General features: G+C 45.7%; 1 protein-coding gene across 1 annotated transcript; it reads right to left on the reverse strand.

Moving 5' to 3' along the window:
* Window positions 1–832: 832 nt before the first annotated feature.
* LOC123050918 (uncharacterized) lies at window positions 833–5,762 on the reverse strand. The gene is made up of 7 exons (XM_044473628.1): window positions 5,471–5,762; window positions 2,791–3,028; window positions 2,320–2,470; window positions 2,090–2,208; window positions 1,646–1,708; window positions 1,456–1,524; window positions 833–1,332 (listed from the first exon to the last, which is right to left on the reverse strand). Exons 2-7 carry the CDS (start codon window positions 2,983–2,985, stop codon window positions 1,252–1,254), a joined length of 678 nt encoding a protein of 225 aa, XP_044329563.1. The 5' UTR covers window positions 2,986–3,028; window positions 5,471–5,762; the 3' UTR covers window positions 833–1,251.
* Window positions 5,763–11,524: the final 5,762 nt, after the last annotated feature.

Consider the following 11,524-nt stretch of genomic DNA (forward strand, 5'->3'; position numbering starts at 1 on the left):
CACTGAAAATGGCATTTTTTTCAAAGTTTGGAAATTGTTGTGGCATTTCTCAGAATCGCCAGATTTGAATGCAATGGTGTCTCTGTTGGTCTACATCATGTGTGGACTTAATACATCATGTCATCATTCTTATTGCATTTTTCAGAATCGCCAGATCTTGAACAAGAATGGAGGGGAGGACCAGAGATGCTCCTATCCTACCAACTCGCAGAGGCACAGGCAAAGGCACAGCACAGTGGGTCAATGGACGGATGAGGCATCATACTACACTTGCTCTTGGCCCCGCATGCAGATGCAGAGAGCAGGCACAAGTAGTAGTAGTAGTACATGACATGTGGTCCATGGTACACCAGGCTCATTCATTCAGCGCCCGAGGCACGGAATTCCAGGACAGCACACCATCCCATCTTTTGAAAAAGACTCATGTTGCCTTGATATGTGTAATGTTACTCATATTAGTAGTAACTAGCTATGTTACTACATGCCTCTATTTCTTTATTTATTGCTTGCCACATCATCTATTTTATCTAGATATGTGTAATATTACTATCTATGTTACTCCCACTGTGGGTAGTAGGGAAGGGGAGGCCAAAGAAAAAGATAGTAGATCCAGTTAGATTTTAGAAAAAAAAAGTAGTAACACATCCAGATCTCCTTCCGGACACCAAAGAAAGAAATACATCTTCTTCTTCTAGATAGAGGAATGAATCAATTTTGAAATACTACTAGTAGAAAAACAAGAGGATGTGAAAATAATTCATTCATCCATCCATCCATAGAGTACCTTCTTCACATTAACTAACTAATTAATTAATTATAATACTTGCTAGTATTTAGTATCTCTCCAAATAACTGAGATTGGTTTGGTCTGCTCTGGTGGTCAGTTATAACAAACAGCAGCAGCAGCAGCAAGGGGTTACATCATCCATCATTTTTGCGCGCTCTCTCTCATCATTACAAGGAGTAAGAAGAAGAAGAAGAAGAAGCTACTGAAGAATTTGTACTGATCAAATGTGCCAGTACAAATCCCTCTCTGTTCACAACTTGCTTGCTTCTCAAGGAGGAGACTAACATTAATAACTTACTTACTTACTTAACCACATGATGCATCATCATCTAACCTCTTCTCTCTCTCTCTCTCTCTTCTTGAGTTGACACCTCTCTTTCTCTACTAACAGCAAGCAACAGAAACCACTGGTGAAGGTGAAGGTGAAGCATATGTATGTATGCATCTGAGGAAGGAGGGCTGGGCTAGGAGCTGTTCTTGTACAGGGTCTTGAGCCTCTTTGCCGTCTGGATGAACCCCAGGATCACCTGCAACTCATCCAATTGCTGCTTTTTTTTAGCATTTGGAAGAAACAAAGGCACACATGATTAGATTCTTCTTCCTCGTCTCAAGTCTTCTCAGTTACTAGTTGATGCAAAGTTTCAGACAACATGTATGTATGTTTGTACCTGGGACTGGAAATGCTGCTGGACCCCATGGAACAGCTGCTCCTCTGATGGAGTTGGGTTCATGCTCACCTGCACACATTTTTTCACCATCCAGTAAATATCATATCAGAAATGAATAAAAAGCTTAGCATGGATTCTATTCTATTCTATTGTTTGCTCATCAAGGATTACAACACAGCATGGTGCTTACAAGGTTGAAGTGCTTCCAGTATCTCCATAATGTGGGCGTTCCAAGCTTTGTCAGGTTCACTCTCTGCAACAACAACAAATATTCCAACACCAATCAGCGCAACTCTCACCCTACACTCAAGATTATTAGGTTCCCACGAGACAAACAAACAGACAGACAGACAGACAGACAAGATACCAAATACACCAAGAATCAAATTATCTATCTTTTTGCCTAGTCAACAAATTAGTCACGAGTTTAGCAAAGCAATGACAATGAGAACGACTTGACCACACTCCTACCTAACCTAACTAACCATGGCCCATTGCCATGTGATCCCAGCCAGCAGCAGGATGATCACACGCCTTTCATCATACTATTTATTATGTATGGCCCAATCTCATCTCTCAGACGCAAATTACTTGAAATGTCCTGATTAGTTGCCAGGATAGTGACAGTGATTACCGCTCGCAGCTTCGAGGTCGACTGAAGGTTGGCCCGGCTGCTGGACGTCGTCGTGCAGGAAGACCATGGCCTTGTGTGCCGGACCCTCGGCTTTGTTGGCTTCTGGTACTCGATGCTTGCTGTGAGCAAAACACACAAGAAGAAAACATTCAGTTTTTTCACTGATAGACAGTTTATATAATGCATTCTGGCTACAAACATTGTGAATGCAAATCATGAAAAGGTCTTACAGTAGTTCATGTCTTTGTCTCCCATGTCGAAGCTGCCGCAGAAGGAGTTGTTGCCGCCATCGATCTCGTCGTCGTCCTCGTTGCCAGTCGGAGCTTCCAAGACACTCAGGGCATTCCTCTGCAACTTCACCTCCACACCATTCTTGAGAACCTGCTTTTTCCAATAGGATAATAATATCTCAGAGATTAGAATCTCAGGGATACCATATTTGGATGGATGTTGGTTTCTACTTATAATGCTTTTATTATAGCTTTATTATTATATGCATCTTCAACTTTGAAATTGCTTGCTTGACTAGCTAGGTAGCTACTTTGTGAAAAGAAAAGTGGAGTCAAAAGGGACACATGATTCCTTTCACTCCATTGCAATTGTCAATCAATATCTATCAATATAAAGAGGCAGCCACTAGCTAAGCAGAGTTTCAGTGGGATGCCTCCTTTCAAAAAAAAAAGGAAGGAAGCAAGACTGACCAGCCAGTGCCAGCCTCCAAGGCCAACAGCCTTCTTGACGACACCCTGCAGGCCGACGAGCACGGACTTTGTTCGGTTGTTACCGGTGACGACGACCTTGGTGTGCCTGGGCAGCACGGTGAGCTCCTCGTCGCCGCTCTCGTAACGGGGCAGCGACAGCATCCGCGAAGAACACACATCGGTCCCCATCATCATACTGCTTCACCGGCGTGATGTCGTCTCCCTGCCCCTGGTGAAACTGAAAGAACCAAATTCAGTCAATCAATGCACACACAGCCCATGAGCCCAACATAAGGAATACAGTAAGCAGCAGCATGAGCCCAAAATCAGCTCAAGATTTAGAGCAGAGTGCATGAATATCAAGATTGATTGATTGATTATAGCAGAGTGCAAGAGTGAAACAAGTGATATTCAGAGGAGTAGGGAACACTGAACAGTTGATGCAGTTACATGAAGAGTTACTGGCGGCAAGAAGGGATCACTTTATAACGCAGCAGCACTGGGTAGGGTAAATCATTCATGGACAGATCATGAGAAAGAGGAATTCGACGCACAATCCAAATACTATCTACTACTCCCTCCGTTCTAAATTACTCGTCGCTGAAATGGATGTATCTAGAACTAAAACATATCCAGATACATCCATACGTGCGACAAGTAATTTGGAACGGAGGGAGTACCATTTTAGTCCTAATAGCACTAGACAATTCACAATCAGTTGGGTTGGGCCAAGAAATTCGACGCGGTTCGGGTCGGAAAAAAGCGATGGAGACGATGTGACGCGTCCATGCAAGCAAATTTGATCCGGATCTGGGCATCCATGTAAATCTGTGAGGAGAGGAGAGGAGATTTGCAAACGGATTGACAGCAACCATCCACTGACCCTGATGGTGATGAACCGGCAAAGGCGCTACGTACTAACTCGCTGCCAGGACCCACCAGCCAGGCAGCCAGCTGCATCATACAGTATGAATTGCCTGCCTGCCTGCCTGTTGCTTGCTTGCTTGCTGGGGTAGCAATCCTGAAAGCGATGTGTCTGTCTACCAAGCTGCTGTGTGTATACTAGTACTCCCTCGGGTCCTTTTTAGTTCCCATATAAGGTTTGTCTGAAGTCAAACCTCGTAAACTTCGACCGAATTTATAGAGAAAAATACCAACATTCAGAATGTGAAAATCAACAACATTAGATGCGTCATGACTTTAGTTTTCATATTGCTTAAATTTAGTATTGTAGATATTAATATTTTTTCATATAAATATGGTCAAACTTTATAAAGCTTGAATTCAGACAATTCTTATACTCGGAGTAAAAAGGACCGGAGGGAGTACTACACTACACTACACTAGCTGCTTGCTGGGGTAGTACTGTACAGTAGCAACCATGAGCATGAGCATGTGAAGGAAGGAAGGTAGCAGTAAATCCCGATCGGATCGAATTGAATTGCCCGGACTAACATTACCTGGAAATTATGGATCCTGAATCTAACCAAGATTACCTGCACGAATTTACTTACAGAGAATGGATTGGATTGGATTGGATTGGAGGTAGTAATTAGTACTAGTACTAGTTTTCTGCAATTTGGGAGGGGAGGGGAGGGGATTAAATTTAATTAATTTTGCAGAGTAAATTCGCAATTAAAGCGAGTGATGGCACACACACTGCATGCATAGTGAGGCTACAGTTGCATCTTGTACTACTAGTACAAGTATTGCATCGAAATTGGAATCTGCTGCTGCTGCTTACAGTATGAAATGAAATGAAATGAATTTGGCAGGCAGCGCCTAATGCAATTCCCTTCCCAGTGGAGATGGAGATGCCCGCATTGAGGATCTATCTATCTATCTATCTAGCCTGTCGTCGATCTAGGAGCTTGAACTCTCAACAAGAAGAAGATTGATTGATCTGGCAGCGGATCAGAATGAAATGAATGAATTTTCCAGATCGGATAGGTTTAAGATCGAGAATTGACTCGCTTTTTCTTCTTTTTTGAATTAAAGTAGAGAATTTGGGATGGAAATTATTAGCATTGTACTAGTAGTATACAGTGTAAAAGATGGAGGGCATCAATTGGTGAAGTGAAGTTGTGTGGTGCAAATCGAATTCTAGTGTAGATTGCAAACATGCACAACTTCAAGATAGACAGTGAGAGACATGCTGCTAATAATAATACTATAAAGTTGGTGTGAGCGAGCGAAATCCAGGATAGGATAGGATAGTAGGATTGAATTAATTAATTAATCAATCAATTACACTAGTACTCTGCTCTAGTGGCATGGAGTGTATATGTGTAAAAGAAAAGAAAGGAGCGGATTTGATCTGATCTGATCCAGGAGGGAATGAATTAAATTGAATTGAATTGAATTGAATGCTGGGCGATCCAGGAGGGAAAGAAAGAAAGAAAGACTGCGAGGGAATTGCTTGCTGATCCATATAGCTAGCTAGCTAGGCTAGGCTAGGTGGAATCCATCAAGATGGATCTAAATTGAACAAAATCTTTTTCTTTTCTTGATTAATGCGAATTGAGCATTTGCTAAACCCCACCCAAAGGAGCAAAAGAAACCACAATTCTCGATCGATCCAAAAAGAAATATCCCACATCCAGTCCAGAGAAAAAAAGAAAGATCCATCCAAAGAAAGAGGCAAAGAAAAGAATGCTGGCGGATCAAGGGGAGGTCTCACCTGCTGTGCTGGGGCGGATCCAGGTGAGCAATGGCCGGCCGGCCGGCCGGCGATCCAGGATGGATTGCAATTGCAATTGCAATTGCAATTGGGTGGATCGGAGAGCAATTCTCCAATTGCAATTGCTGGCTTGCTTGGTTGCGCGGATCGAATCGGATGGATCGATCTAAAGGGAGGGAGGGAATGCAGGGCGGGGCGGGGCAAAGGCAGGGGATGTGATGAAGTGAAGATCCAATTTTTGCAGAGGAGAGCAGAGCGTAGGAGGAGAGGGGAGAGTGAATGCTTTCCAACTGCACTGCACAGCCCGCATACATACACTCACTTTCAGCCGGCTTCAACGCTGGCTGGCTGGCGTCATCGGCTTATCCTCTCTAGCGAATCGGCTCGGCTCGGCTCGGCTTTGCCTCGATGTGATCGATGACGTGCTGATTCACGCTGGACAAAAAGAAAGAAAGAAACAAACTGCTACCTCTACCTCTACCCGACCCGATGAGAGCCTAGGATACCGCTCACTCACTACCATGTGGGCCCGGCCCGGCCAGGGCTTGCTGAAATTCCGCCGCTGCTTCTGCCAATCCTATCCACCTTTCCTCCCTCATGCCTACAATCCCATCCAATACACGTCTCCACTATGGGTTTTGCCATCCAACGCCATACCGTAAACGTCTGCACGTCTGATTTCCCGCAAATCGGGGCCATGTACGATTCCGACATCCTCGACCCACCCAAAAGGCTAAAACCCTACCGACGCCGTGTTTTCCTCACTCAACACCTCCCCGTTCCCTCGGCATGCGCTATGTATCCTCTCCCAGACCTTCGCCGACGTTGTACACCCCGGCCATGCCAGACCTCAGCCGCCCCACACAACACACCTATCCACCTTGGAGTCTCCCACCGTCCACCGCTCGTCCATCCGCCGCCCACCCCTGCAGTTGCCGTCCATGGCAAACACCACGCCCAACAAAAACGCTTGGCCAGATGACATAGACAAATTCTCGACAGTTTTTTCCTTACTTTCAAGCAAACATGATGGATTTGGACGACAGCTTCTTGAATTCGTCCTCATCGAATGACGATGAAACGGCGATGATTAGGGCAGTCCTTGCAGATGCGGGGCATGCGGATGAACATTTTCTCAATTTCAAGGGATCAATCAAGGGACGTCAGGTGCTGAATCGGAATAGGGCACGGGACATTTGATGTTGATGGACGACCACTTTGTCCCTAGTGTTCGTGGACCATCTACACCGCTGCTTTCGAATACAAAAAAGGTCTACAATAGTGCTCGAGCCTACGATGACTACTTCTCCTTGAATCAAGACGTCGTTGGAACCACTGACTTCCCTGGCTATCAGAAGTGCCCGGCTGTATTGAGTATGTTTGCCTATGGCACGACTGCATTCAGGATGCTTTCCTACACAGCCACAGATTATTGGACAAGTACCTCCGGATGTCTTAAAGCACATGTGGAGATGCCATTGTCAGGTTTGCTACTGCAATGCTCAAGGTGTTTGGACAACAGTACTTGAGAGAACCAACTGGCGCAAATACCAAAAGTCTCATGGCGCTCTCGGAAGCAAGATGGTGGCCAGGTATGCTCGGATCCCTTGAAAGCATGCACTAGAAATGGGAGAATTGCCTATACGTTAAACAAGGGCAATATCAAGCTCATCTTAAGAAGCCTACAATCATCCTTCGCAATAACTAAGAAGGGGCCACCTTAAAGGGGGAAGAAGGAAAGCCCACATGAAGAAAGTCCCAGGTCCCTACCATATCCATCCTAACGGTCTTCTACACACCAAGATTTCACACTCTTGCTCATCGGAAAAGCCAATTCATCGATTAGTCGTGTCGATCACTGAAGGCCAAAGAAACAAAAGCAAAGAAGCATATATCGACACGCTTGATACCATCTTTCTGAACCTGGGAAACAAGCAAGAAAGGGCCACCTGAAAAGGGCAATGTTTTTTGCCTCGGTGTGAATAAAGAGAGCAGGGAGTGGACAAGTGGATAAATGAATGTTTGGGCCAATGAGGACCGCCTGCGTGCGCAAAACCCTAGGCCCTACTATATCAAGCCTAGATGTCCTCTATTCAGAAACGTTTAACATGCTTTTCTGAAGGGAATGCAAGCAGGGCAGAGGATGTGAGGGCTGTCCAATTTTCCAGAGAAAGGAGGGGAGGGAGAGTGAATGCTTTCCAACTACACTGTCCACATACATACACACTCCCCTAGCAAAGCCGAAATGGACGAGCCGGCTTTAATGCTCGCGTCATCGGCTCCTCAAAGCTCTCTCGTTACTCGGCTTATATTTGGCGTGATGTGACTGCTGACGTTCTGGATGGTGGTGGACAAACTCCTAACTGTACCCGAGGACATGAGGGGATACCACCACTTTAATGTAGGGCCAGCCACCTGGGCTTGCTCAAATTCTACGCGTGCTAACTACTTTTAATCCAAGAAAGTCAAAGATCCGCACCCGGGGGATAACCATTATCTCCTTGAAAGCAACACATGGACTTCAAGAAAAGCCTATGGACAAATCCTTCAAATATAACTCAAGACAACCATTAGTCCATAGAGATTGTCATCAATTACCAAAACCAAACATGGGGGCACCGCATGTTCTTTCAGTAGGCTTCTCCGATGAGCAATGACTACATGCAGAACCGTCAGTACCCTTGGTAGGGTGGCGAACACGGGCGAAAGTACTAGGACGGAGGTCGCACAAGGGAGTTGTCAAGGTTCGCACCCTCTAGGAGAGGTAACACCCTACGTCCTGCTTCTTTGTTTGTATTCATGGTGGAGTACCTTGTGCGAGGGTTACAATAGGGGATGATGTATGACTACCGACAGTATGTTTCTATGACAGTGGATGAATCTGGCTAACCACTGGCCTCGCCTTATATAGACGACCAAGGGGCCAAGGTTGGAGCCCGAAAACCATCGCCTGGGTATGCCTTTTTCTGTCCTTTATTTTACGAGTTGTCTTCTCTCCACCCGTGTTGTGATAGTAAAGTGTGGTTGTGGGTGTAGATCTCCTCGATTGAAGAAGAAATTGGCAAACCGCTAGTCTCTACAAGTACCCCCACCTTCGATCATTCTTCTTTTGTTTTGGGAGGCTGTATCGCCTAGCGCGAGGTCCTTAGAAACCTTTGTCGGTCCTGCACCAGAGCCCATGGGCTCTGCATAGTGTGGAGCGCGTTGTATATACCAATATTTCACACTGTTGTCTCGATTTCTCTCGCGACACATTGCATCCACCAGACAAGGATTTTGATAAATTAGAGTCATCAATTCATTCGTTCGTCAAGTTGTTTGCCTAAAACCAAAGAAATCAAGAGGTGCTAGGGCACTCATAATACTATCTCTTTGGAACCTTGGAAGCAAGTAAGAAGCGACCACTAGGAAAAAAGGCAAGTTTTTCCCTTGGATCAAAATAAGGTCGTAAGAAGCGGCCACGTGGAAAGATGAATGTCTGGGCCAATAGGACAAGCCCACATGCGACAAGTCCGAGGTCCCTGCATATCAATCCTAACGATCTTCTAACACAAAGATTTCACACCCTTGTTTGTTTTACTCGCGACAACCACATCCACTACCCAAGGACATTGCTCATCGAAGAAGCCAATTCATCGATTCATCACATCGGTCGCCAAAGGCCCTAAGAAACAAAAGCAAGGAAGGGTCGCGACACACATATTCCATCTTTCCAAAGCTTGTTAACAAGTGAGAAGTGGGCACTTGGAAAAAGGCAAAGTTTTGATTTGGTGTGAAGAAAGAGAGTAGGGAGTGGCCAAGTGGAGAAATGATTTTTTGGGTCAATGAGCACCGTCCACCGGCGCAAAACCCTAGCCCCCTACTATTAAGCCTCCTGATCATCTGTACAGAAAGATTTCACACACTTCTCCCTCTCTCCCTCTCTCTCTCTCCCTCCCTCCCTCTAGTACCCACTCCATTGCGCAAGGGTGTCTCGGTCATCACCGGTTCGTCATGTCAGCCCCTCTAAAGTTGAAGAAACAAACTAGAAAGGCGGCGGCGAGCACATTTAATATCATCACTTTTGATCTTGGATATAATCGAGAAGAAGGCACTACAATAAAAGAAGAAACTCGATGTTGGTAAGAAGAAGAAAAAAAGGAGAAAAAAAAAAGAAGTGACCGAGGGGGTGCATTTCATTTGATGAGCATATGCATACAGTAGTATGTTAAAATCTTGAAAATCCAAAAGGTAGCGGGACGCCAAATCTGAATATAAATGGATGTCATTGATCCGATTGTGCGTGTGCGTGATATATAACCGTCTGTACAAATGTATGTATATAAACATTTGCGAGCCGTGGAAGGGTGCATTTCATTTGATGAGCATATGTAAATGGTGGTATATATGTTAAAATCTTGAGAATCCTAAAGGGAATCGGACGCCAAATACAAGTATAAATGAATGTCATTGATCCCATCGTGCGTGCGTGCGTGTGTGTGTGTAGGAGTATATATAATCATGTGTATAAATGTATGTATATATATAAATATAAATATTTGGGAGATTTAGCACTAGTTGTAGATAGTACTACTAGTAATGAAATGAATGACAGAGGGAGGGTTGAGATCTGGGGGTGGGGTGGGGTGGGGTGGGGCCCACAGCACATGCCGCTCGCGTGCGATCCATGCTCCCTTCTCCCCTCAACCAAAGCCAAGCCAAGCCGAGCCGAGCCTACATTAAAAGCAAGCCGCTCCGTACGAGCGTGGGGCCCAGCTCTGGCGACACGCGTCCCGTCCCAGCTGTCGGCAACCCGCGATCCACCTGCATGGAGTGTACGCCAGCGTCACCGACGCGCGGGCCACGCCTGTCCCCGGGCATGCTTTGTCAGTGAGCGGGTGGCGATCTGTTCTGGTGGGAAAAGATTTCGGCGGTTTATTGTTGGTGGCTCAAGTCCGTGAGGCGCAGGGTCACAGGTCCGACGCGCGGGCCTCCTTCCATCACCACCCCACCCAACGCTAGCTTTCTCTCGCTGACAGCCAGGTCCGCGAACCATGGGACCCGCATGGCGGTGTCATAAGACAGGGGCAGCACGACGGGCGGGGTCTTTTCCCGCGCGACTACGGGTTTTGGGCCGGTTCGCGGGGTCGCCGTTCAAACAAACAAAACAAACCAAACCAAACCAAAATTTGAGACAGACAGTAGACAAAAGCCCCAGGATTTGCTCACCTAACCACCCTCCCTCCCTCACTCACATGGATGGTGTACTACTAGTCTAGTACACACACACACACAGGTAAATGTATAGTAGTCAGCATGGAAATCATTCCAGCTAGCTACAACCAAATGATGATGGGGTTCCTTCCTTCTTTTTGGTTGGTTGGTTTTGGGAGCACCAAAGCAAAGGGGGTTGACTACACTGCATCCATATCCATCCCCATTGCATTGCACATGCCCCATGCTAAAATCACATCTTCTTACAATACTAGATATTATATACCTAAACCAGATGATGATAACAACAACAACAACAACAACAACAACAATAATAATAATGATGTCATTCACTATACACAATAAAAAGACATCAATTTTCCAGAAATGCGGTCACGAAGCGGGTTCAACTTGTTCTTAACCACCCATCACCCGGAAAATTTGGTCTACGCACCGTATTCAAATGGCATGACTGGTTTCACTACACCCTACTTGACACCTGTCCGTCCCAACTGGAGCCACTGCCGCATCTCAGTTTGACCTGTTTGCTTACCATGAGAATTGAATGACGGCCTTCTTTTTGGCTGGATGTACATGGCAAATTTGCAAAATGACCCATATGAATCCAGACGTCTGTCTACTCACGTGCCACAATGTCCACCGCACTTGTCGCCCACGCAGCGGTCAAACCGTCTTACGGTATGCCACATTCCTGCCATACCATAGACAAACGAGTGGAGTGACATCACTGAACCACTTAAAGCCATCGGTAACCGTATTAGGCTAAGTTGTAGTCCAGTGACCAAAGTGCAATTTGCAGACATGTCCATAATAAATTTTCTTTAAACAACCAAAAGCGCT

Source organism: Triticum aestivum, chromosome 2D (genome assembly GCF_018294505.1).
Source record: "Triticum aestivum cultivar Chinese Spring chromosome 2D, IWGSC CS RefSeq v2.1, whole genome shotgun sequence".
Taxonomy (NCBI): Eukaryota; Viridiplantae; Streptophyta; class Magnoliopsida; order Poales; family Poaceae; genus Triticum; species Triticum aestivum.